The 27814-nt window shown below is 49.8% G+C and overlaps 1 protein-coding gene across 1 annotated transcript in view; it reads right to left on the bottom strand.

Annotated features, from left to right (window-relative positions):
- Window positions 1–27814, bottom strand: part of Itpk1 (inositol-tetrakisphosphate 1-kinase) — a 144187-nt gene that overhangs the window by 99195 nt on the left and 17178 nt on the right. The window contains exon 2 of the mRNA XM_004649325.2: window positions 11070–11094. Within this exon, the coding sequence (XP_004649382.1) occupies window positions 11070–11094 (25 nt within the window). The remainder of the gene's footprint in view (window positions 1–11069; window positions 11095–27814) is intronic.

Here is a 27814-nt window from a genome sequence, read left to right as displayed (position 1 = left end):
CTACACTGCTGGTGGGAATGCAATCTGGTCCAGCCATTGTGGAAATCAGTGTGGAGGTTCCTAAAGCAGCTAAAGATTGATCTTCCATATGACCCATCTATAGCACTCCTAGGCATATATCCTAAGGACTCATCTCAATTCCTTAGAAGTACGTGCTCAACCATGTTTATTGCTGCTAAATTTACAATAGCTGGGAAATGGAATCAGCCTAGATGTCCCTCAACTGATGAGTGGATAATGAAGATGTGGCACATTTATACAATGGAGTTCTACTCAGCGGTAAAGAAAAATGAAGTTACGGAATTTGCAGAGAAATGGATGGATCTGGAAAGGATTATACTAAGTGAGGTAACCCAGGCCCAGAAAACCAAGCGCCGTATGTTCTCCCTCATATGTGGATCCTAGCTACAGATGATTGGGTTTCTGCGTGAGAAGGAAAATACTTAGTAGCAGAGTCCAGTAAGTTAAAAAGGAGATATAAAGGGAAGAGAAAGGAAGGGAGGAGGGTACTTAATAGGTTGGTATTGTATATATGTAAGTACAATGATTGATATGGGGAGGTAAGATGATGGAGAATGGGATGTCAAAGGGGAAAGTGTGGCGGGGGAGGGTATGACCATGGAATTTTTTTATAATCATGGAAAATGTTAATAAAAAAATAAAAATAAAAAATATATATATTCCATGGTCATACCCTTCCCCTTTGACATTCCATTCTCCATCATATTTTTTTAACAACGATCTATGGCTCTTGAGTGTTCCATTGTCTAAAACCGGAGGATTCCATATGATTTATTTGCATACTCTTAGATTGTTAGAAAATTTCAGTGCCAGGGATGGGATACCTCCAGTGAGTTGTTGGCCAGGGAGGTCCCTGATGCCCCCAAAACATTATAGGCCATTGCCAAGGCCCTTGGTTTCCCACCAGGAATAGATGGTAAGACCCTACTGCTGAAAACTTCACATACTTGGGCTGCAAGGCCACTGAGAAATCCTGCTGGAACTGAGCTGATAACCTCCTCCATGTATACTAGCTGACAGAAAGCTGGAAGAAGTCATTCTACATGTAGTTCATTGGGAGAAAGAGATACCACCAGTGAAGATACTCAACAGTGGACACTGCAAGCCTTATAATTGGCCAGCCAGGCCAAATGAGCCAACGGGTGCAATAGTGGCACATCTGTCATGGTAGAAACCAACTGCCCTCCAACTGGACTGGAGGCCCACTCCATGGGGGGAAACACATCCCTGATATTGAAAACTTAAAACAGGGCTAGTCATGAGCCCTAGGGATGTAACATCTGCTGATGTCTGGAAAAATGTATATAACTATGCTTATCAAACTGCCCAGTAAGCAGTTCTCTTAATATTTATACCCTTATATTAATGCTACTCTCACTCTGGGTAGAGAATCTTCTCTTTTCAGATGGAAGTGACATTGGGATGACTCAGAAGGTATCACAGTGCTGGAAAGAAGTGACTGGAGTACTGAGTAACATCTCAAATCACACCTTCCAAGGCTCAGGGTCTAATGCGGAAGAGGTGGCAGAAAGAATGTAAGAGCCACAGGAAGGGTAGGACTCCTTACAACGTGCTCCCTCCAGACATAAAATGGCCTGGATATCCATGACTTCATAGTGCCTGACACCATCTACACAAGACCATCATAAGAGGAGGAAAAGATCATGACATCAAAATAAAAGAGAGACTGGTTGAGATGGGGAGGGGATATGATGAAGAATGGAATTTCAAAGGGAAAAGTGGGGGGGGGGGTATTAGCATGGGATACTTTTTATAATCATGGACAATGTTTAAAACATTCAGAAGAAGGAGACATAAAGGGAAGAGAAAGGAAGGGAGGAGGGTACTGAATAGGTTGATATTGTATATATGTAAGTACAATGATTGAGATGGGGAGGTAATATGATGGAGAATGGAATTTCAAAGGGGAAAGTGGGGGGGGGGATTACCATGGGATATTTTTTATAATCATGGAAAATGCTAATAAAAAATTAATTAAATAAATAAATAAATCCAGTCAATGAAAAAAAATGAGAAAAAAAGTTAAATATATATATATATATATATATATATATATATATATATTGTTTGTTTGTTTGTTTAAATATCTAAGAGGAAATCTGGGCATGGTAGGGCACGCCTTTCATCCCAGCACTTGGGAGGCAGAGGTAGGAGGATTGCCATGAGTTCAAGGCCACCCTGAGGCTACATAGTGAAATCCAGGTCAGCCTGGGCTAGAGTGAGACCCTACCTTGAAAAACCAAAAAGTAAAGAATAGAAAAATCTGAAAGGAAAGAAATTGCATCAGTACTGATCAAGAACAGACATTTTTTGTCATTCATATACAGTATCTACATGCATTAGGTATTATAGGTAATTTAGAGTTGATTTAAAGTCTTAGGAGGGAACGTGTGTAGTTTATATGCAAGCATGACATATCTACATCGGGGACTCGAGCACCCACGGATTTGGTACCACAGGGGTTCCTAGAACAAGTACCAAAGGGATGGGCCTTTGAAAATGGTACCAGGTGATAGCAGCCTATCATGGAGAAAGTACCGCCAAGTTCTACCCCCGGCCCCAGCCTGTACATACCAAGGACAGACCACGGATCTTCCACGGGACACAGCTATGAAACTATTTCTCACATTCAAAGGCACCTTCATCATGGCCAACATGGAAACTTGGCACATTCCAATTTTGAAAGCACTGAAAAGCATTTAAGCAGCTTTTACAGAACCAAGGAGAGAAGAAAAACAAAAAGTAAGTACAAATTCAGGGAGACCAGAGAAGCTAACTATGACTACTTTGAGAAAATGAGATAATGGGGAACCTTTCCACTTTACATATTCCTGTAATATTCAATGGCTTTCTGATGATTTCCAAAGGTTTCTTGACAAGATGCTTATGCAAGCCAGAATGTGTGCTCACAGCCACAGCCTCTGAAGAACAAGAACAGGACACATGGCCCTTACAGAGGACAGGAGACACCCACGCAGCAAGCAATGACATCGTGACATCAGACCTTAGACATCTGTGAGGCCGGGCACACCGGGCATATGCATGGAGGGAGGAGATTCCAGAAGGCTCTAAGGAGCTCTAACTGCGAATCTTGTTTTGACAGAACAATGAGTGCCTGCCAGATGGAAGAGGGGAGGGATATGGCCGGAACAGGATGTGGCAAACAAGACCAGTCCCATGGACACCAGGACCCTGCACAGGCTGCTTTGAGGGGACATGTGTGGGTGGAGCCTGGGCTGAGTTCCCTGGAGCGGGAATCAACTAAAGGTCTCATAATGGTTACTTCTGTCAATCTGACAGGATCTAGAACCACCTAGAAGACAAATCTGGATATGTCTGTGAAAATGTTTCTAGGTTAGGATGAGGTGGGAAGACCTACCCTAACCGGAAGTGGCACCATCCTGTATTCTACAAGCTGGGGTCCTGGACTGTATAAAAAGGGGGGGGGGCTGGAGAGATTGTTCAGCAGCTAAAGATACTTGTTTACAATGTCTGATGGCCTGGGTTGGATTCTCCAGTACCCACTTAAAGCCAGAGGTATATAAAGTGGCACATGCGTCAAATTCATTTGCAGTGGCAGGAGGCCCAGAAGTTCCCATTCTCTCCCTCTCTCATATAAATAAGTATTTTTGGCTGAGCCTGGTTGCACACGCTTTTAATCCCAGCAGGCTGAGGCAGGACCTCATGTTCAAGACCAGTCTGGCAGTGTAGCAGACCTGAGGCTAGTCTGTGCTATCTATAGCAAGGTTGAGTCAATACACAGAATATGTGTGCATGGGTGTGTATATATATATGCAATTTTAAACATTTTTACTTGACAGAGAAAGAGAGAGAGAGAGAGAATGGGTACGCCAGGGCCTCTAGCCACTGCAAGCTAACTCCAGATGCATGCTTCCCCTTGTGCATCTGGCTAATGTGGGTCCTGGGGAATCGAGCCTGGGTCCTTTGGCTTTGCAGGCAAATACCTTCACCACTAAGCCATCCCTCCAGCCCTGTATATATAGTTTTAAATACAGATGGGCCACAAACTAACTGTGGGGCTTGAATGCCAGCTCCACTACCCACTGGCTGAGGATTTGGGGTGAGTATTCTGACTCAGTTTCCTCATCTGAAGTAGAGGTGATAATAAAAGCATTATCTACTAGGAGAGGAACCTATACTAAAAAGTGCTCTATCTGATGATTTCCTATGGGTGTACGCTGTTACGCCTCGGTACTTCCCAAGGTTCTGACAGCGAGCTCACACGACTTCAGAAACAAAGAGTAAGGTAGAGTTACTTTTAACGCGCAGACCCTCAGGGCCTGTCACGGCCTGTGTGGAGGGACAGCTCAGTGCTCAAGTCACTCACGGAGCACACAGCACACACACCCAGGCCAGGTCACACAATCCTCACAGGCTAGCAAGCTCTGGCCTCAGGGGGACAGTGGACAGACAGGCAGCCGCAGGGCAGGGTCATAGGCAAGAGGGCATCTCGGCAGGTCTGAAGGCACGCCCAGACGGGAGTGGGGAGACACTGGCTCCCACCCGAGAGGAATATAAAGCTGTGTGGTCTTTGGCGGTGAGCTGGGGGCTGCACATATCTCCATGCCTCACTGCGACTGTGACAGCTGTCACCCCAACACGCCTCCTCAGTCACATCTGTGCGCCTGAACTACACGAAAACTACAAGCAGACACGAATTTACCTAACTTCTCCACTCTGTGTGTTATTATTATTTAAAAATAAACAAAATAAAAGCCAATCAGGAGGCAGAGGTAAGAGGATCTCAGTGAGTTCAAGGGTTCGAGGCCACCCTGAGGCTACATAGTGAATTCCAGGTCAGTCTGGGCTAAAGTGAGACCTTAATTCAAAAAACCAAAAAAAAAAAAAAAAAGCTGGGCGTGGTGGCGCATGCCTTTAATCCCAGCACTCAGGAGGCAGAGGTAGGAAGATTGCCATGAGTTCGAGGCCAACCTGAGACTCCATAGTGAATTCCAGGTCAGCCTGGGCTAGAGTGAGACCCTACCTCGAAAAACCAAAAAAAAAAAAGACCTCGGAGGCAGAGGCCAGTAAACTAGAAAGGGGCTATAATGGAGGGAGAAGAGGGGAGGACTTAAGGGGATGGTATTGTATATATGTAAGCAGATGAACAGATTACTGGGTCCAATGATCTTCCGCTCCAGAAGCTGTCTCCAACAAGGACTCACTGGTCAGTGGGCAGTGGTCGCTGCACTGTGCTCAACACTTGGTTATTTTAGAGGCTGATGGGCTTTGAGAAGTTAGCAAGTCCTAAGGGCCCTGTGAGCCTGGACCCACCTCTCAAGCAGGCCCTGCCAATGGACAAGGCTCACTACCAGCTAGGTTCCTCCTCTGGAGAGCACTTGCGGAGTGAGGGCCTAGCTCTATGTCCCTGTCCACCTGGGCCCCTAGCAGCCTAATGTATATTTTAATGGGAACTGAAGAGATGGGCCCAACACCTACTGCGTGACCTACAAGAGCATCCATGAGAGGTGCAGTGTGGAGGGCAATACCTGCTCAGTCCTCACCTCATCCCTCAACCCTTTCACACGGCCTGGGCCTCTCAGCACTGACATGTAGCAGGACCCATGCTCCTCCTAAGCCCCTCACCTGTGGCCTCTCCCAAGCTACCCCAAGTAAGAAGCCCAGCTTTCAGAGGAGGCTAGTCCCTCTGCAGACAAACTCACGGCTAGGAAACCTTGGCAGGTCCCTCTGGTCTCTGGGGAAATACAGGCCAGGCCCGGCCCAGCCCAGCCCCAGCAGGGCCACTGGATGGCCCCAGAACCAGGCCTGCTGCGGCCCCTCTTCAAGGAGACACCTGGCTCTGAAATGTAAACAGTCTGCACACCAAAACCCAAAATAAATTTTTAAAAACTATTTGCACATTTTCAAGCTGACATCCAGAATTTCTCATCATAAGTTTAAATACTTGCAGAGGATGTAATTTCCAACATACTGTAAATATTAACATTTTAAAATAAAACTGTTACTGTTTCTCTTTTAAATGGATCCAATGGAATCTAAATACCACAGTGGTCTGGGATCCACCATCATCCATTTTAAAATTATATAATCAGACCCGACTTTGACAGCTGGAAACTGCAATGTTCTTTTTGCTTTTCCTCAGACTCTAATTTCCAATCCTCTTCCCTCAGAGATGTTCATACTGCCAGAGTATTTTATGTCAGAAAGCCTTTTACTGATTATTCTACTATACCACTGGGCTAAAGCAACAGATATGCATAGATATTCTTTAAAAAAATTAATATAAGGCTGGAGAGATGGCTTAGCAGTTAAGGCACTTGCCTGCAAAGCCTAAAGATACAGGTTCGATTCCCCAGTACTCATGGAAGCCAGATGCACATGGTATCTGGAGTTCATGTGCAGTGGCTTAGAGGCCCTGGTGCACCCATTCTCTCTTTCTCTATCTGCCTCTTTCTCATTCTCTCTCCCTTTCAAATAAATAAGTAAAAATAAAATATTTTTAAAAATTAATAAGCAGCCAAGTGTGGTGACATACGCCTTTAATCCCAGCATTTGGGAGGTAGAGGTAGAAGACTGCTGTGAGTTTGAGGCCACCCTGAGACTATACAGTGAATTCCAGGTCAGCCTGGGCTACAGTAAGCCCCTACCTTGAGAAAAAAAAAAAAAAGAAAGAAATTAATATATTAAAATTCTTACATGTCAAAAAAGTTTTTTCTGGAATACATTATTATCACTATTATTATTAATATACAACTGATCAACATAATGGAAGTATACCCAAAACTGTACAAATAGGACTGAGATGGTTTAGTGGTTAAGGCATTTGCCTGCAAAGCCTATACAAATACTAAGCATAGAAAGATTAAAAACACAACTCTGAAGAGACAAATAAAACTTTTTAAAAAGATATTTTAGGGGCTGGGAGATGAATCAGTGGCTAAAGGTGCTTGCTTGCAAAGCCTCCCGGCCTGGGTTCAACTCCCCAGTCCCACATAAAGCCAGTGGGGCAAGCTTCTGGAGTATGTTTGTAGAAGCATAAGCCTTGGTGTATCTATTCATTCTCATTCTGTGTTTGTAAAAAAAAAAAAAAATTGTTTGTTTGTTTGTTTTTTTGAGATAGAAAGAATGGGTAAGCCAGGACCTTTAGCCACTACAAACAAACGCCATGCAGCCCTTGTGCACATGAGCAACATTGCACGCTTGTGTCACTGTGCGTATGGCTTACATGGGTCCTGGAGGTTTGAGCTCTTAGGCTTCACAGGCAAGCGCCTTAACCACTAAGCCATCTCTCCAGCCCTAATTTGCTTATTTTTAATATTTTATTTTTATTTACTTATGAGAGAGGCAGATACAGAATGAGTGTGCCAAGGCCTCTAGCTACTGAAAACAAACTCCAGACACATGAGCCACCTTGTGCACCTCTGTCTTACGTGAGTACTGGGGAATCAAGCCTGGGTCTTAAGGCTTCACAGGCAACTGCTACGCCATCTCTCCAGCCTGATAATTTGTTTTTTAAGTTATTTCAGCCTGTATGTAGGAACTGCCATCCTCTAGTAACCTGCCAGAGTGGCCAACACAAGGGGAGAGAGCAGAGGCACCCAGTCCCTTTGGTCACATACATGTGAACCTACAAGAAGGGTGATACTGTAGACATCACGAGAAGAGGTACTGTCCAAAAAGGAATGCCCCATCAGTGTCACCATGGGAAGCCTGGAAGAGTCTACAGGGTCACCCAGCATGCTGCTGGCATGGTCGTGGACAAGCAAGTTATGGGCAAGATTCTTGCCAAGGGAATTAATGTGCGTATCAAGCATATCAAGCACTCTAAGAGCCGAGACAGCTTCCTGAAACAGGTAAAGGAAGATGATGGAAGAAGGAAGCCAAAGAGAAAGGAAGTTGGAGCGGCCGCCGGCCCCGCCCAGAGCAGCCCATGTGTGAGAACTAAGGGAAAAGAGCCTGAGCGGCTGCAGCCTACTCCCCATGAATCCATGGCTTAATGGATGTCATAAACAAACAAAAGACCTAAATCATATAAGAAAAAGTTATTTCATGTATTTGTAGATGAGCATTGCCTACTGCTAACAATAAGACAAAATTTAACAGTTCTGTCCATTTTTCTAGTTGCTATAGATACTAATGTTTCAACCATTTACATTTAAAAAAAAAAAAAAAAGGACTGGTGATTTTCATCGCAAATTCAGGGGGCTCCCTCTAAATCACACCCACGAGTCTCATCAGAAACCACTAATCGCGTGCTGGCCGTTGTTAATTCTATCAGATCTTCTTTCCATTTTGTCACTACTATAGAATGGGAACTACCTCCCTGTGGTGATTTGATTCAGGTGTCCCCCATAAAGTCAGGTGTTCTGAATGCTGGGTTACCAGCTGATAGAGATTCGGGAATTAACGCCTCCTGGAGGCGGTGTATTGCTGGGGACGGGCTTATGGGTGTTATAGACAGTGTCCCCTTGCCAGTGTTTGGCACACTCTCCTGTGCCTGTTGTCCACCTGATGTTGGCCAAAAGATGATGTCCACCTTCTGCTCATGCCATTGTTTTCCCTGCCATCATGGAGCTTCCCCTCAAGCCTGTAAGCCAAAATAAACCTTTCCCCACAAGCTGCCCTTGGTCGGGTGATTTCTGCAACAGTGTGAACCTGAATACAACACTCCCAGGCCCAGGATTATGACGAGTGGCCACCCTCCCCGATGACCAGCGGGCTGTGTCCTACAGCCCCACACAGAGGCTCAGGTCGGCCAGGGACAGTCAGTCCATGGCTCCGCAGACCACCAGCTTCTGTCCTGGGTCAGGCACGATTATCCCACTGTACAGATGGGCAGACTGTTGTGCGCAGGGCTCAGTCACTCAGCCGGGAACCTAACCCGGGGTGGCTCTGGAGGGAGGAGAGGCGGGACAAGTAGGCAACAGGAAAGTACTTGGAAGCTCCTCCCCCAGGCACCAGATCAGCTCTCAGGCACTGGGCCGGGCAGGCACAGGGGGGCGGCTGGAGACCTGCAGGTTTCGCTTTCTTCAACATGCTCCTGCCGTACCTGGGGAGGGTTCTGCACAAGTGTGCCTTGAGAGCAGATGCAGCTCGCTGGTGGACCACAGTCCCGGTAAATACCAAACGCTGATACTGCACGATTGCCATGAGGGAAGCGGGAAGGGAAATGACTCCCGTGACGTGGGCCAACGTGCCAATGTTACCAGGGTTCTAAAGGCTTGGGTCCTGACCCCGTACCTCTATATCCACTTAAGACAGCAACCAAAAGCACCAGGCAAAGAAGCACGTAGCAGACAGTGCATCTACTAGCATGGGAAGGAGACCACAAACAGACAGGAACCTTCGACTCTACCAGTCACCAGGTCCCATCTCCAATAGGCCACAACATAATGAGCCTCATAGCCTTATCTCGACACGGGAGACTACCTCTCACATCAACAGGATCCACACAGGAGTAGCCAGGACACAGTCACACTCATCCTCTCACTCATTCATGCTTGAACCCCAGTGACTGGCACCTGGCCCACCTCTGGCTTCCAGGGGCCCACGGCCTGGGATCTGGCACACAGAAGCCAGATGATTTTGGAAAACCGGCCAAGTGGTTTGGCTTCCCTGCGTCTTCTCAGCATCTCAAGTTGTAAAAGAGGTGGAGGTGCAGGGGGAGGCTTCGTGAGGCATGGCTTTTATTTTTAGATGCCAGAGTGGAAAGCATCCAGTTTGGCTTCACTCTGGTCCCCAGCCATCACTTCCGCCCCCAAGTCATCATCCAAATGAACAGCACACACATCTTGAAGGATTGCAAAACCTTCCTCCTGCCTGGCGCACTCTACAACAATGCTCCAGGCTCCTGTGCCACCCACAGACTGGGTGCACAGAAGGTCCCAGAGCACAGGACACTCTGTCCCTACGAAGTGTGAGCCTGTCAGCTTGAGAAAGCCCTCTGCTGCCGCTTGTGGGGGAGGGGGGCTTCTTGAAATTTAACAGAAGTGGGCTCCAAGTGCTCCCCACTTCCTACAGATGTCTGCCATCAGCTCGGCTCGGGGTCCGAGCCTCTCAGCTGCGGGCAGACTGTAAAGCAAGAGGAGGACGGCCAGCTTGAAGCAGAGGCAGGCAGGTTCACCCTGCCTGCAAGGCCAGCAAAGGGCAACAGGAGGTGTTGGGCACAACTTTGGTGCCCCTAATCATTTGTTCTTCACTACAGGTCTGTATGCCTGTATTTACATGGAGGACAATACTCCGCCCCTCCCCCTTCCCTCCCTGCTGAGACATACCAGTGAAGGCCAAGGCTGCTCACCCTAGTGCTCTAGGCAGGGACAGATCAGATCTCTCAGCTTTCCCGACATGACTGCTGTCAGGGCCTGGCTATCCACTGCATGGCCACAGGCCCAGCCTGTGCCTGGGAGAGCTCAGAAGCCATCGATCTGTCCCTCCTCTCCCTCCTGCACTCATCCATCCATTCATCCAACCTTTCTCCTCTCTCCCCCGCCCTCTGTCCTTTTATCTCTCTCCCTCTTCTAACCATCCATCCTTCTCCCCTTCTCTATTATTCCTTTTCCCTTCTTTCTTCCACCCACTTTCCTTCTTCCTCTTTCTATCCTTACCACTCTATCTTCTTCCTCCCTCCCCGCACCTATCCTTTCTTCTCCCTCCTTCCCTACCTCCTTCTCATACTCTCTATTCATCTTTCCTTTTCCTTCATCCATCCACACTTCCTCCTTCACCAGCCAATAAGCACCAGACCCAAATCTGCCTAGGATTGAGCCACACAGGACAGAGTAACAGGAAACACAGTTGGGCGGTTACAGTCACTTTAGTTCCCCACCCCCACAAACCCAAGTGCCATGCCCCCCCAGGGCTCCTCAGCTCTCTATCCCGCTGCACACACGAGGCCACTGTAACTTCCCAAACCCAAGCAGCCATCGCCCAAGTCTGTGAGCAGCCTGTGGCAGACACGGCATCAGAGCCTCAAGGGGTAGTCACAAACAGGTGCCCAGGGAGAGGGGACAATGACCTGGAAACATGAAGAAGTGGTCTGTACTCACCTGCACGACCTCGATCCCTCGCTTCCTGTGGAGAAAACAAAGAAAACAAGTGTCACTCCATCAGCACTAAGCATCCTTTCCAGAATGTTCACTACAGCCAGCTGAAGGCAGGAGAGAGCAGGGGCGATGATTCTCAGGCCAGAATGAGCTCCTTTTCAGAGCAAGGTTTATGACTCCCGAGCCTTCAGTGCCCATACACCACTCAGCCTAGAAGGGAGGGCAGGTTCCCTGGAGGACTTGCTTGGAGAGTTACAGGATCCATTCCCCCCACCCAGGACCCTAGGCCAGGCAGTCCGAGGTGGAGCCCTAGCCTGGACTGCACCAAGATGTCTCTGCTCACCTCAACCATGCCAGTCCCCCAAAGCCTTTCACCTCAGTGGCAATACCCTGGCCTGGCTCCCACGTTTGCCACAACCTGTTACACACAGCCCAGGCACCCTTATGCAGAAAGGAAGCCTCGGGTTCGGGCTCCAGCCTTCCCGGGTCTTCTGTCCTTCAGTCTTGGCCCCTGGCTCACCAGCGTTCCTCTCAGCCTGGACTTTCTTTTTTGGGTTTTCTTTTCATTTCTTTCTTTCTTTCATCATTATTGTATCTAGCAAAACCCATAAAATTTTTTCACTACTTCTTTTTCTGTATAAACAATATAGCTGTTTTCTGATAGCGCTCAAAGAAATGGGCTTCACTGTGATATTTTCGTATATAGAGTTAGACTTTGTTCTCAACTCCTTCCCACTGCCCTCCCCATCTGCTAGTCCCATCCGTTCTCCTGAACAGTCACGCTTGCTGTCATGTCACACACACCCCACTACCCTCCCTTCAGATGTCTTTCTCTCCTCTCATAGTCTCACGGGTGTACACCCAAAGGACTTCAAGTCAGCATGCCACAGAGATACGGTATTCACCATAGGCAAGGTACAGAACCAGCCTAGAAGTCCATGAACAGAGTAAATACAGCACATATATACAATGGAGTTTAATTAGCTATAAAGAATGAAATTATAGTATTTGCAGAAAAATGGATGCAACTGGAGATCATTGTGTTAAAATAAACTAATAAACAAACCAACCAACCCCAGAGAGGCGGACATCATGTTTTCTCTCATGTACGGAACATAACCTGGGACACATCTTCTACCTTCTCCCGTGGGCTCCACGCCTAGTGTTTGTCCACTCACGTCTCACCCACCCTACCGTTTTCCCGTCCACGCTACCTCTTTTAAGAGCCTGGGGTCTGGGTATGTTTGCCCAGAGCACACTGTACCAAGGTTCCCTGCTGGCTACCTACTACCTTCATGCATTGGCCTGCCCCCCATTTCTTACTGCAAGCACCAGTTAGCGCCCATCTCTGTGAGGACTGTCTCATCGTCCAGAAGGGCAAAAGCTCGGCCCTCAGGACTCAGCTTCAGTGGGCTCTCCCTCGCCCACCCACACGCTCTTCCCAAGAACCGGAGCTCTGGCTCTCTCAGTCCTTAGTTCCTGCATGTGGGCCATGGCCCCCCCCGGGAGGCGTGCTAGGGTTAAGCCACAGGGACCAACATGGCCTGCGTGTGTATTTTGCTGGAAAAGAAAGCTCAGAGAAGGTTCAGACCAGACCAAAGCTGGAGGCCCCCAGTTTACTCGCCCAAGCTCCTTGGAGCAAGATCTGAACAAAGCTAAAACATCATGTGTGCCCCGTGTCTAGCTCATAAAGGAGTGCTGGCCAGTGGAGGCATAAATACGGAAAAGCGACTCAGCTCCAGAGCTTGGCATGGCCCTCAGAGGTCACAAGTACCTCAACCAGCCTGGGTCCTCATAGCCTCAGGGAAGAGGCCGGCAGAGGGGGACCTCAGACCAGGAGGGCAGGGTGTCACATGTGGCACATCCACCACAGCCTACACGTTTGTCAGCTTGCTCGGCAAGTTCCTCCTGAGAGCCAGCCCTTCACGAGAGCCAACCAGGTCCACTGTAGAAAGCACCTGGCCGTGGCTAGAGAGATAGGTTAGTGGTTAAGGCGCTTGCCTACAAAACCAAAGGACCTTGGTTCAATTCCCCAAGACCTATGTAAGCCAGATGCACAAGGTGGCACATGCGTCTGGAGTTGGTTTGCCGTGGCTGGAGGCCCTGGCGCACTCATTCTTCCTCTCTCTCTCTCTTTCTCTAAAATAAACAAACAAATAAATAAACGTAAAAAAAAAAAAAAAAGCACCTGGCCAGCCTGCCTTCAACCCCAACACCTCAACGGCACAAGGGCCCTGACGAACCCCGCAGGCAAACCTCTGTGCTGGTGCCATCTGGGGCTCTCAGACCACCCCTGAAGTTCTGAAGGAATGGTGGCCAACATCCACTTGTGAGGGGCAGGACAGAGGCACAACAGCTCTGTTTCAGGCCACCAGAGCCCACACCAAGGGGACCAACAACAATTCTGAGCACCTGGGTCACCCCTTCCAGCCACCGCACCCCACTCTACCTCATTCCCAGACCATACTGGCTCCACTGAAGACAGAAAACTGAAGTTGCTCACAGGGGAGGGAACCTGCCCCAGACCACATAGCACATGACAAAGTAGCCAGCCTAGTTCCCACCATTGCCCCAGAGTGGAAATAGTAAACCTCAACACAACATGAACCTCTAAAAGGGAAAGGCACGAGACACATGGAAGCCAGTTTCCCTAGGCCCTGGAACAGGGCCTCAGTTTCCCTCTGGGAAAATCCTACCAGTAGCTAAGTAATCCCAGCACATGGCTCTCATCTACCAAACCAGTGGTGGTCACTTCTAGTCACCTCATTCTACAACATCCCAATCCTTCAGAAGAAAAGAGGGTGGGGGCTGTAACTTTACAAGCAAGACCCTTAAACTGCTGAACCGTCTCCCTAGCCCCATGGAGACTGTAACTTTAAAACAGATGAGAAATACAATCAATTACCTAAACCTGGCTCTGGATATAGTCAACTCTTCCATAGTGACTCCAATATGACTCCAATATATTATGCGTTCTTTACGTCAGTTTCAACTTGTTCAGCTATTCTTTTTAAGGAGTGGCAAGATATGCCTGTTGATGATGTCATTGGGACTCTACGAGCGGCTTATTCCATCACCATGGAGATATTTTTGTTGCATGCCTTTAAAGATGTCAACTTTAGTCTAGCCAGTTTGCCTGTGTCTTTTCGAAAAGATGGCAAAACAATAAATGGCAATCTTTCTAGTCTGGATGAAGTCCTTAAAAATAATGAAGAAAGCTTACCATGTGGAAATGAACAGCACATAAAAATCTGAAACAGAAATCTGACAGCTTTTGTTAAGAAGGGTATAATTGGAAGGCTAATCTATAATTCTATTATTAAGTGATTCTGAGTATCAGAATGTATCTGAAAAAATACTATCCTCAAATAATGTTCTCTAAAGAATTTTTTTTAAAGATTTCACTAATTTGGATCAAGAAATTACTTTTCTTATACTCAAGCAACAATAGCTCACTAAAGTGACCTCAATACACGGCTGATTTCCATTAACATTGTATTATAAAGGTATCTTTGTTCTTTCTCCAAACTCTAAATGCACTAATGATAATTTTAAGTCTATCCCCACTCCCCCCAAAAAAAAACCCAAAAAGCAGATGTGACACATAAAATAAGAAAGCAGAAGCCTGGAGAGATGGCTTAGGAGTTGAGGCACTTGCCTGCGAAGCGTAAAGACCCAGGTTCAACTCCCACTATCCACATAAGGCAGATGCACAAGGTGGTGCATGTGTCTGGAGTTTGTTTGCCATGACTGGAGGCCATAGAGCACCCACTATCTGCCTCTTCCTCTCTCTCAAATAAGTAAGTATATTTTTTTTAAAAGATGGGCTGGAGAAATGGCTTAGTGGTTAAGGTGCTTGCTTGCAAAGCCAAAGGTCCCAGGTTCAATTCTCCAGGTCCCACATAAGCCGGGTGCACAAGGTAGCACATGCACCTAGAGTTCGTTTGCAGTGGCTAGTGGCCCTGGCACACCCATTTTCTCTCTTCCTCTCTCAATCTCTCTTTCCCTCCCTCTCTCTGTCTCTAATAAATAAATAAAAATAAAAACTTAAAAAGAAAAATTCTTCTCTCTCCCCCCGCCCCCTCTGTGTGTGTGTGTGTAAGGCAGCAGGGAAAAAAAGCAAGCAAGAGGTAGGGCAACTAACATACTGGGATCTTAGAAGGGCCTAAGCTTTCAGGACCGCTGCACTCCGCCCGCTCACAGCTCCACGGAGAGGACAACAGGCAGGCTCAGTCTACATGCACATCAGAAGTCCTTCGCTGTTTGCTGCTGGCCTGCCGCCCCAAGAAAGGCACAAAGCTGAAGCTGGGAGGTGGAAAATGGATCCCAGCCAACTGTGGTACAGCTGGTCTGCAGCCACCAGGAGGACCTCAGAAAACCACCACCTCTGCGTTGGTGGAACCCTGGGCACCGCAGAAACATAAGACACCCTGTCAGGCTCGTTTCTTCATACAAACTTCTGCAAAGCAAAGATACTGGCAAGTGTGGAGTCCCGGGGGTTCCTGAGCTCCTGCTGCTACCAGGAAGTTCAGAAAGAGGAATCTGAAAGATGGTTCGGGAGTTGAGGTGTTTGCCTGTAAAACCTAAGGACCGGGTTTTGATTCTCTAGTACTACAGATGCACAAGTGGTACATGCATCTGGAGTTCATTTGCAGTGATTAGAAGCCCTGGTGTGCCCATTCTCTCCCTCCATCTTCCTTTCTCCCTCTCTCTCTTTGGAAATAAATAATTTTTAAAGTAGAGAGGGGGGAGTGGGTGTGGTTGTGCACGCCTTTAATCCCGGCACTTGGAAGACAGAGGTAGAAGGACGGCTATGAGTTTGAGGCCACCTTGAGTCTACAGAGTGAAGTCCTGGTCAGCCTGGGCTAGAGCGAGACCCTACCTCGAAAAAACAGAGAGAGAGAGAGACAGAGAGAATCCTAAGACAAAAGAGGAAGAGATAGCAGGATCTTGAGAATGGGGGAGAGGAGAGAAACTGGGAAGCTCGCTGTCAAGGGACTCCCCCAATCTACCTCATCACCCAGACTCAAACATGTAAATGCCGGAGGCTCTGGGATGTCACCTGCCAAAACTGCTGTGATTGTGCAAGATGGGGGCAACCTACATGCCCCCAACAGGCACCAGTGACAAACCACCTGCTACTGAAGGAATGACACGTACATGCCGTGAGGAACAGGCAGGAAAGACGCAGGGGGCAAACGCCTGTGTACTGTACACAAGTGTGTGTTGAGAGCAACATCCAGAACCAGGACGCGTGTTTGTGTCCACACAGAACGAACCTGTAAATGCTACAAGAGACCAACCACAGGACACCCCCGGGGCAAGTGCGGGGCAGTTGGCAAGAGGCACCAGGAGAGGTGACTTCCCTTTCACCACGTCCTTCAATTCTGTCATGTGACTATAATAGAATCTCAAAAAAAAGAAGAAAAATAATATTCAATTATTTTTAAATAAACAGGTAAAAGCCGAACTGCCAGCTTTTCCAGAACCTGACAGAAAGGCACTGGCTTGATGGTGGCAGACACGGTCCGCTGAGGGAGGAAGCGCAGTGTTCAGGACTGCTGCTGAGCTTCCAAGTTACGTTCAAAGAGGCACTGAAGTGACCTCGTGGTGGGACCACAGGACAGCTCCACTGGACACTTGGGACTGATTCGAAACTTGTGTAAGCATCTGGATCCTTGGAAAACAGGCTGGAAGGTCTCAGGCTTCAGTTTTGCTGTGGTTACAGGGCTGGTGACATCAGGAAAGTGACCAGTGGGCTTTTCCTTAGTACTGTCCTGAATTGTCTGTGCTTTTTTACAATAAGCATATACACTGCTTCTAATAGCACAGAAAGAGTAACGGGAAAAGTTAAATAATTAATATCGTCTGTTGAAAATCTGCACACGCCTTTAACCCTAGCACTCAGGAAGCTGAGGTAGAAGGATCACTATGAGTTCGAAGCCAGCCTGAGAGTACACAGTGAATTCCAGGTCAGCCTGGACTAAAGAGAGACCCTCCCTTGAAAAACCAAAGGGGAAAAAAACCACACACAGGAAATTTCCATTTTGTAACAACCGCGTTAATAAGTTTGGAGCAGAGATCTACCTACAACTTTAAAATTTTGTTTTCTTTTTTGGGCTGGAGAGGTGGCTCAGTGGTTAAGGCACTTGCCTATGAAGCCTAAGGACCCAGGTTTGATTCTCCAGATCCCACGTAAGTCAGATGTGCATGGTGGCATATGCATCTGGAATTCATTTGCAGTGTCTGGAGGCCCTGGTGTGCCCATTCTCTCTCAATATCTCCCTCTGTAATAAATAAATGAAATACTTTTTATTTTGCTTTCTTTTAGTTTTTTATTTATTTATCTGTGTATGAGGCCACGTGCCATGGCGTGCAGCACATGTGGAGGTCACAGTGCTACTTGCCGCTGCAAATTAAACTGCCAGACTGGACTGGCCAGGTGTGGTGGCACACACCTTTAACTGCAGCACTAGAGAGGCAGAAGATGGAGGAGCTCTGTGAGTTCAAGGCCAGACAGAGACTACAAAGTAAATTTCAGGTCAGCCTGGGCTACAGACTACCTCAAAAAAAAAAAAAAAAAGGTCGGGTGTGGTGGCACACGCCTTTAATTCCAGCACTTAGAAGGCAGAGGTAGGAGGACTGCAGTGAGTTCGAGGCCACCCTAAGACTGTATAGTGAATTCCAGGGCAGCCTGGGTACAGTGAGATCCTATCTAAAAAGAACAAAACACCTGCCAGAGTGCGCATGAACACCAGGTGCACTGGGTCACAGCTGCACATGCCACTCTGCATCCAGCTTTACGTGGGCACTAGGTAATTGAACCCTGGCAAGCAGACTGCCAGCAAAGGGCCTGTGACTGCTGCGCCATCTCCCTAGCCCTAAATCTGTGTTCTAAAAGCTGATCACTGACGAAAAACAGCCCCTCCCCTCCCAGAGGTTTACATCCTTTCACGAACAAGTGCTGCCATTGGAGAAGGCTTCAGACCCGGCACTGGCCATTGGGAGGGCAGCTGAGGACACTGACAGGCGCTGGGGAGCAAAGGCCTGGGAGTGTCCCCTCAAAGTGTCAGAAGACAGGAGTGTCCACCAAGAGCCAGGTAGGCAGTGAGGAACAAGACAGACGAGGCAGACCAGAGTACACTTCAGAGGCCCAAATGTCACCATGAAGCTGCTTTACAGGGACCAGCGGGTCCAGAACAACAAGGAAATGATCTAAGCTCACTGCTCAGGTTTGTCACATACACTAATTTGAGGTCCACTCCTGATTCAGAAGCTCTGCGCAGGGCCTGGGAGGGAGTTGGGACTTGGCACACCCCCAGCCGCAGCACCAGAACAGCAGCTTATCAATAAGGAGCAACCCTGCCGGGCGTGGTGGCGCACGCCTTTAATCCCAGCACTTGGGAGGCAGAGGTAGGAGGATCGCTGTGAGTTCAAGGCCACCCTGAGACTCCATAGTGAATTCCAGGTCAGCCTGGGCTAGAATGAGACCCTACCTTGAAAAACCAAAAAAAAAAAAAAAAAAAAATAAGGAGCAACCCTACAAGCCTGACTCTGACGATGAACTCGGCCTTGATGTACAGGAGCAAGATCCATCTGCTGGGGCAAGCACAGGAGTGAGAGGGCTTGAGGGCAGCTCACCCAGGTCTTGGGGTGGCAGAAAAGGAAACCTAAGAGCTAGACAAAGACTGGAAAGAGCTGGCTGAGGCCCCACAGCAGGACCACCAAAGGAGAAGACTCCACAGGGAAGTGGCAGTGGTACTCTCTGCAACCTGGGTGGTGCCAGGCCAGAACTAACCTTAGCAATCAGTTCAGAGGTCAGAAAAATACAATGGGGGGGGGGGAGGTAGGGAAGAAGGGAAGGATACAATGGGAGGGGAGGTAGAGAAGGGAAGAAAGAAGGCAAAGAGGGAAGAAAAAAGGTCTGGTCTTCAGAAGAACATGGGCTCAAGCCCAGCTACAGCTGTGTCCCCAGTTTCCCCATGTGTCCCATGGGGGCGTTCCTAGCACCTAGCCAAGGGGGAAAGGAGAGAGGGAAGGAAAGGGAAAGGAATGGAAAGGGGAAGGAAAGGAAAAGGAAAAGGAAAAAGAAAAGGGGAAAGGGGAAGGGGGAAGGGGGAAGGGGGAAAGAGGAAGGGGGAAGGGGGAAGGGGGAAGGGAAGGGGAAGGGGAAGGGGAAGGGGAAGGGGAAGGGGAAGGGGAAGGGGAAGGGGAAGGGGAAGGGGAAGGGGAAGGGGAAGGGGAAGGGGAAGGGGAAGGGGAAGGGGAAGGGGAAGGGGAAGGGGAAAGGAAAGGAAAGGAAAGGAAAGGAAAGGAAAGGAAAGGAAAGGAAAGGAAAGGAAAGGAAAGGAAAGGAAAGGAAAGGAAAGAACTGCCTTTCCAACATGCCTAGTCCCAGCCACTGCTTCCTATCCAGGCACAACTGAAGGCCATTGTTGCAAAGGGCACCTGGTGCCAGGTGTGGCATCCCAGCACTCAGGAAGCAAGGGCAACAAAACAGCACAAGGCCAACCTGGGCTAAACAGTGAGACTCTGTCTCAAAAGCAGTAACAAAGGGGCTGGGGGTACAGCCCAATAGCTGGAGGCCCCGGAGCGCCAATTCTATCTACCTCTTTCTCTCTCTCTCCCCCTCTCTCCAATAAGTAAATAAATACGGCAGGAGAGATGGCTTAGTAGTTAAGGCGCTTGCCTACAAAACCAAAGGACCCAGGTTTGATTCCCCAGTATCCACTTAAACCAGATGCACAAGGTGGCACATGCATCTGGAGTTCATTTGCAGTGGATGAAGGTCCTGACATGCCCATTCTATCTGCCTCTATCTCTCCATGTCTCTCTCTTTCTCTCTCCCTCCCTCCCTCTCTCAAATAAAGTAAATTAATTAAATGTTTTAAATAAATAAATAAAAATATTAAAAAAAATAATAACGGGGCTTTGCATCATGGTGCATATCTTTAATCCCAGTTTTGGGGAAGCTGGGATAGGAGTATCACCTTGAGTGAGTTCAAGAACACCCAGAGACTACACAGTAAATTCCAGGTCAGCCTGGGCTACAATGAGATCCTACCTCGAAAAACAAAACAAAAAGCAAAGGAATAACAGTACCTTTGGCATCCCCCATATTCTCTGGCCCGCAGAGGACAGAGTCCACTGCCTCCCATCCAAAGGCCTTTGATGTCTCCCAAGGTCTTGGGGCTCCTGATGGGCCATGGGGCCTCCTCTCTCCTCATTTGGAATGCTGTTCTTTGTCTCTAATGACATCCAGCATCATCCCTGCCCCCTCCAAGTCAGCGCCTCTGGAGGAGCCTTCCTTGGTTCCTGTCTTCCAGAGCTCCACGCCCAAGCTGCTCCACACCCAGCACCCAGCACCCAGTGCAGAGAGTGGGACTACCTGGCTCTGCAGCAGAGCCCACAGCTAGGTTCAAGATGGTCACCAATGCCAGCAGTCTTCCTCCTGGACCCTCGGTGCCACTGACTCTCCCCCACCTCCGGTCAAGCACGGCCACAAGAGTTTCTGTGGCCAATGAAATGTGAACAGAAGTGACATGTTCCTTCCGGGAAGCAGCGTCCAACTGCCACGACTGGACCCTGCAGCCAGCCCGCCTGACCTCAGCATGTGAGAGCATATGAAGATGCCACTCTGTGGGCCAGAAAGAAACCGATGATCAGAAAGACCCCTGCCCAGACTAAGGCAGGAGGACTGGCAGTTTATAGTCAGCCTGGACTACATAGTAAGACCATTACCCACTGTGGTAGTTCGAATGCATGGCCCCATAGACTCAGGCTTGAATCTTGAGTCTCCAGTGGACAATGCCCTACTGGGGAAGAGGTGTCACGGGGGCGGGGGGGGGGGCGGTGAATTGTAAGTCCAGCCCTAAAGTTTGTTCAGCAAAGTTTGGGCTGTGGTGGACCATGCTTGCTGGTGTTGATGTTTGCTTGATACAGTGGTGTCTCTGTGCTTGGATCTATGAAAGGGAGCCAGCTTCTTCCACCATTGATAGTGTTCCTCTGAACTCTGTAAAGCTGAAATAAGCCCCTTTCCTCCCATAAGCTGTGTCTGGCTGGATGCTTGTCCTGGCAACATGGAGCTGACTGCAACAGCCAAACCCCTGCCTGGCAAAAGAGAGCCCTCAGCCAGTGCTGGTTCTCTCCCAGGAGACGGGAGACATTTTGCTTGCTGCAGCTGGGGGAGGTGCTATAAGCAGGTGGCGGGAGAGGCCCTACGATGCCTGGGGCAGAGATCTACAAACAGAGTGGTCCCGCCGAAAACATCCAGGCTGCAGAGACAAAGGGGCATGACATGACAGTGGGCCACCGCGGAAGGGACACAGCCTTGGAGAGAAGGCGACCCAGGTAGGCCTCTGAACAAGCCCACACGAGGCCTTGGTTGTTTTAAGAACTCAGCTCCCATCCCTTGCAGCCTGACCTGGCCTATGCACACCCCAAACTCCTAGCACAGTCTCTGGATGGGAACACGTGATGGGGCGGCCTGCCAGGGACCCTCCCTGCTCTCACCCCTGGCCTGCGCCTGGGCCTCTGCACAGCTGTCCCCTCTAACTGCCCATCCTCACCCATCCAAGTGCAGTTTGCGCAAGAGACCTGCTCCCACTCTACTCTCTCCAGGGGTCCTTCCACCCAGCACGGGGCAGACAGTGGTTCTTCCGCCACACCACCAGCTGCAGCTGCAGGCAATAAGGTCCCTAGGACAGAGGATGGTCTTTATTGCCCCCTCCCAATGCTTGGAAGGTGCTCTCTTGTATTAGTGGCCACCTCCCAGCCACCCAGTGCCAGCTTAGCTGGTGCCAGGCTCAGCCAGGAGCCACCCCGCCTGCCTATTCCCTCCACAGCATCCTGGTTCCCTTGCCGACTGCTTTGTGATTTGGATTTTCCTCCTATTAACAGTGCCAGGAACTGAAATGGCCCAATATAAAGACAACATACGAGCAGAATTTTAAAGCCAGTACAAACATATGAATTGTTTGGCCGGCTCCAGAGAAGCATCAGATAAACTGGAAGCTGCCATATGTCTTTTTTATGGCGGGGGTGGGGGGTGGGAGTGTCCTTGCCCTGACTGGAAGGTCAGCACTCACCTTAACTGAAGCTCCCACCCACACTGGTGCCCCACCCAAGGGAGGCAGACAAGCCCCAGGTGTGGGTCTCCATCAGCGCTGATGTAGCAGCCTGAGTCACTGATCCCTCGAACCTTGGACAAGCCCGTGGGGCCCAGCATGTGGGCAGAGCAGGTGACTCACCCTGCTGCCCCTCCAGCAGAGGCCAGCGGCTTTGAGGCTGTGTGGAGCCAAGGTGGGGCTAGGCAGACTGCAAAGCACCCAGGATGTGCTCTTCTGCACCCCACGTGTGGCCGGTGCAGGCCACGAAGAAGCCAAGTCTTTTCCTTAGTTGCTCTGACCTTCTTCCATTTCCTAGTAGAAAAAGCCTCTACCCAAGCTCTTCTGACCTCTCAGCTGGGGGAAGGGGGCGCTACTGGAGGAGGGAGGCACAGGAAGGACTCGAAGGGTTCTCTACCCTCCTTGAGCCTGCCTGGCACAGTCTGGCTGGGTCTCTGCCCACAGCACTGAGTCCCAAGAATGCACAGTAGTTTTAATCTCTGCCTGGAGAGCAAGGTCAGCTGTGGGTAGGGAGCCAGCACTCCTGGGGGGGGGTGGGTGCTCTAGGAGGGAGAAGCCTGCCCCTCCGCCCCCCACCCAGAGGTCCACATTTTTCTAGTGCCTGCTTGGAGGGCATCAGCCGGCATGTCTGCCACCTTCATGCAGGATGCGGACACTCAGAAAGGGCACACACGCCTGTAGCCAAACGCTCCCTCACCGCCCGGGAGGGCTGCCAACGTGCCCTCCAGCTGGAAGCTCCCTCCTGGCCCCACCACAGGGAATCCTGAAGGCCTAGGGTCTGGGTCCCACTCTGCTGCTGGGCCTCCACCCTCACGCAGAGGCTTGCCCATGTGACAGTGCCGGGCTTCTCTGTGGCACCCTGGGCTGGCTCAGGTGCAGACGGGCTTTCAAGCCACAAGCCCTGCCTAGAGATGCTGGCGGCTGCCTGGAAAATGGGTGAAGTACACAAGCCGTGCACCAGTGCGTGCCATGGGCCCCCAGGCAGAGCCAACACCGGCCCTGGCAGGAGGCCCTTGGGGGGTCAGAGCCCAGCCCTGGAAGCCTTCAGAGCAGAGGGGCAGTGGCCAAGCTGCAGGGCCTGGGGTTTCCCGGGCCGCTCACCAGGAGGACCACAGGCACCGCCGTATCACAGCAAAGGTAGGAGTTGGCCCTGATCCCATCTCGGAAGATTTGTCTAAATATTTCCCCGCCTTCAGACGCCTACAGGCTGGGAAGTCCCAAGGAACAGGCAGTGACTTTAGCTGCTTGTCTGTGGTAGGGTAGGGAGCCAAGAAGCCTGGCTCTGGAACCCACTGGGCCACACACAGCTCTGACCTTGACCCAGCTCCTGCCCTCTGAGACCCAGTTTCATCCTCAGGCCTGAAAGGGCAGCATGAATGAACACTGTGTTCACGTCCGTGGCTGCTGTAACAAAAAACTACAGCAGAGCAGCAAAAAGCACCACGGGGCATCCACAGCCCAGGGGCAGCAGTGGCAGGCCTCTGCCACGCCATCTTCTCCAGTCCGGGAGGCTGTGGCATTCCCTGGCTCCTGGCCACATCGCAAAGTCTCTGCTTGCTTGGCCCCAACTCCTCTTCCTGGCTCTCCAGCTTCCTATCAGGACCTTTGTAACCGCCTTAGGTCCACCCAGCCCCAGGATCATCTGCGATAACACTTTGTCCTCGGATGGTGCTAAGCCCGGGGACCTGGTTGTCTCTGAGGACCTGCTCCGTCAGTCACAGCACCAAAACCCAGCAGCTCTGCCAGCCTGTGACCCTCAGACACTCCCTCCAGGTGCCCATGGTGCCTGAAGAGACTGAGGCGGCTCTGTCCAGGATCTCAAGGGGCATCTGGATGACCACCCAAGGGGGAGGCTGGCACTCAGCTTCACAAAGTGCCTACAGGGGGTTCCAAAAGAGACCTGCCACAGAGGTCCCTGATGAAATCCTAGGCCTGGGAAGAAGAAAGGGGCCCTGGGGGATAGTGACCCACTCCCCGTGTCTCGGACTCTGGCTAGGAATTGGGAAGAGGGGTGGCAATTCTGATCCCAAGTTCATGCTGAGGTCACGGAGAGATGTCCAGACCAGCCACTAGCCCTAGGCACTGCTCTACCGAAGGTCCCCCCTTAGCCATGACAAGACTTTCCAAGCACAGAAGGAGTTGGAGCCTGAGCACTGGGCCCAGCACCCAGATACACCAGAGTCCAGCAGTAGTCAGCAAGCTCCCCACTTATGGTCCTGGGGGTGCAGGGTACTGGTACCAGCCCCCATCCCAGATGCACTGAGCACCTGACTCTAGCAATACACAGTCCTTCTCCTGATGCCCCCAAGACTCTCAAGTTTGGGGAAATTCCAGAGATCCAAATAAAAACCAGGCCAACATCTGTAATGCCTGGGTGGCCTCATTCCCACCTGGCCTGCTTGACCAAGCCAGGCAGGCGACGGGACAGGGAAGAGGCGGAGCTGGAGGCACCCACAAATGCCAGCTTGGGCACTCAACTATTCCTCACAGTTAACTTCCATAGCTGTGCTGCCGGGCAGGCCTGTCACATGCGTTCAGATGAGAGACCGACTCTTACCTGAGTCCGAGAGGAATGAGAACGCCACAACCTAAAGTCATGGCTGTCCCTCAGCAAGGACCTCTTTGCCCCTCAACACTGTGGGGTGGCCCTAGAGGAAATGGTTGACCAGGGTTGGTGGGGGTCTCAGGTCTATGGCCTCTGAAAGTTCTGGGAGAGGAACTGCTCTGGAGACAGTCACCCCCTTCTTCCCCACCCCATACATTCCTGCACCCAAGTCTGGCTAAAATCCTTCCTTGGACCCCTGATCCCGAAGGACTTGAGTCCCTAAGACCCGAGGAGCAGTCCCTAGCAGGGCTGGTCTCGTGTCCGGAACACTGGACATGTTCTAGGTCACCCAAAGCCCAGAATCAGGAGGAGCCAGGGTCCCTGCTCCTCTGCGTAGAACCAACTTTCCAAGAAGGAATAAAGGGAGAAGGACGTGGATTTCCAGTGAATGGCAGGACGAGGCAGCCAGAGCAAGGCTGCCAGGGAAGGGGCGAGCAGCCCACGGTAAGAGGAAGTCAGCCAGACGCCAGGTGCAATATTCAGACAGCAGAGACAGGTGCATGGGAAAAGTGGCGGAGCTAATGTCTTCAGAGTGCCACCCCTCTCTGAAGGCTTCTGAACCTACCAAGGGGAGAGAGAAAAACCAATGCAGCCAGGCGTGGTGACACACGCCTTTAATCCCAGGAGGGAGGATCACCATGAGCTTGAGGCCAGCCTGGGACTACAGAGTGGATTCAGGTCAGCATGGACTAGGGTGCGACCCTGCCTCAAATAAATAAATAAATAAATAAGCATAACAAGAACTTCAGCTGTGAGTTCAAGGCCACCCTGAGACTCTGTAGTGAATTCCAGGTCAGCCTGGGCTACAGTGAGACCCTACCTCAAAAAACAACAATAACAACTACAAAAAAAAAAAAAAAAACCAGAAAGAAAAAAGAGGGGAGGGAGAGGGGAGGAGAAAAGAAGAAAAGGGAGGAGAGGGAAGGGGAGGGAAAGAAGAGCTTTCTGAATTAGCTAGATATTCATTTCTTGTGGAATCCATTCACAAGCAAACAGAGGGCCCCAAGTGAATAGCTGACTTTCCACCTGCTGCCATGCCCAGCCCGGCACCAGCTGGGGCAGCTATCATATACAGAATCGGGAAGAGTCTATGGGCTGCCTGGCTCAGATCATACACACCTAGCATGCAGAAACTATCTCCATGCCTGACCCCTCCTGAATCCATACCCTTTGCAATGGCTTTGCCACTCCCATGAGCTGAAGTTGATGTTAACTGTTTTGTTTTGTTTTTTTCCCCGCCCCTCGAATTCAGGCTGGCTTAGGGTCTTGTTGAGGCCAACAGACTGACAGAGAGATGAAGCCTCCAGGGACCTTGAAAACGTCCACTGACTCTCAAAACTGTGCCTCCTGGGCAAGAACAAGCCCAGGTGGCCTGTCAGAGGATGAGGCACGTGGCCAGGTCACTGACACCACCATGGCTAACCAAAGAGCAAGCCTCCAGTGCCAGAGCCCCTGCTGACCTGCAGCTGACCACAGACATGCAAGGGAGCCCAGCCCAGGCCAGCACCACACAGCTGGCTCCAATTTTGGAGCAGCGAGCTTGACAGATGCTACTGCTCAAAGCCAGCAGGTTGCGGCTCGTCTGTCACACAGCAACCACCTACGGAAAGACCCCACGGGCTGTCACAGAGCCGTGCGACGACACGCTGGCGACACCAGAAAGAAACGGAAATAACCTAAATGCTCAATAATAACGTTATAGATCAATAAAGCACTTCTACACTAATGAGAAGTGATCCTTCTCAGGGCCGGCGAGACGGCTCAGTGGTTCAGTTCTCCAGCCCCCACGTTCGGGAAAGCGGAGTGTAAAGTGGCACGTGCATTGGTGATCCCAACCTGCCTACGCAAGGGAAGCAGAGCCTGGAGAATCCAGCATGAGGGTCGGTTAGTCCGATGTTCGCTTGCAGTCGGAGAGTTTGTCTGTAGAGGCCAGAGACTCAGAGAAGGTGGGGCACAGACACCTCAAAATTGCCCTCTGACCTCCACACAAGTATCACAGCACACATGCCCATACACTCATTCTCATACCTTTAATCCCAACACTCAAGAGGCAAAGGTAGAAGAAGCACGGTGAGTTCAAGGCCAGCCTGAAACTACAGCATGAGTGTTAGTTAGGTCAGCCTGGGCTAGTGTGAGACCCTAGCTAGAAAAAGAAAAGAAAAAGAAAAAGATCCTTCTCTATTGAACTTAATTATCAGCCACAATAATAACCATGTGTTTTACATTTTCTTAGCTTTTAAAGATCACACAAAAAAATTGTGTGCATATGAAATCAGATGTTAACTTTTTGCTTCAAAAAAATACAGGGAAAATAAGCCAAGAGGACCCATAAATTAGTAATAGTTAGCCGTTGGTGTTAAGGAAGGTGAAGGTGTTTATTCCATTTCTTTTGTATATGTTAGAAATTTTCATAATAAAAAGTTTGATCAAGATTTAAAAGGCTGGGTGTGGTTGTACATGACTTTAATGCCTTTAATCCCAGCACTAGGGAGGCAGAGGTAAGAGGATCACTGTGAGTTTAAGGCCACCCTGAGACTACACAGTGAATTACAGGTCAGCCTGAGCTAGAGCAAGACCCTACCTGGGGGGATGGGGGGAGATTAAAAAAAAAGATTGGATAGGAGCTGGAGAGATGGCTTAGTGGTTAAGTGCTTGCCTGTGAAGCCTAAGGACCCCGGTTAGAAGCTTGATTCCCCAGGACCCACATAAGCCAGATACACAAGGTGACGCATGCATCTGAGGTTCATTTGCAGTGACTGGAGGCCCTGGCATGCCCATTCTCACTCACCTCTCTCTCCCTCCCTCCCTCCCTCTCTCTTTCTCTCTCTGCCTGTCGGCTCTCAAATAAATAAATAAAAATAAACAAAAAAAAATTTTAAAAGATGAGATGGGGATAAGGCTATATATAGCTCATGGTAGACTGTGTTTAACATGTGCCAGGCTTGGGATCAATCCTCAGCAGCAACAACAATAACAAAAAATTATACATACATGCACACATGCACTCTTCCCTACAA

The sequence above is a fragment of the Jaculus jaculus genome, chromosome 7, assembly GCF_020740685.1.
Source record: "Jaculus jaculus isolate mJacJac1 chromosome 7, mJacJac1.mat.Y.cur, whole genome shotgun sequence".
Classification (NCBI taxonomy): Eukaryota; Metazoa; Chordata; class Mammalia; order Rodentia; family Dipodidae; genus Jaculus; species Jaculus jaculus.
Note: the sequence above shows the minus strand (reverse complement) of the source record. Positions and strands in the feature narration are given on the sequence as shown.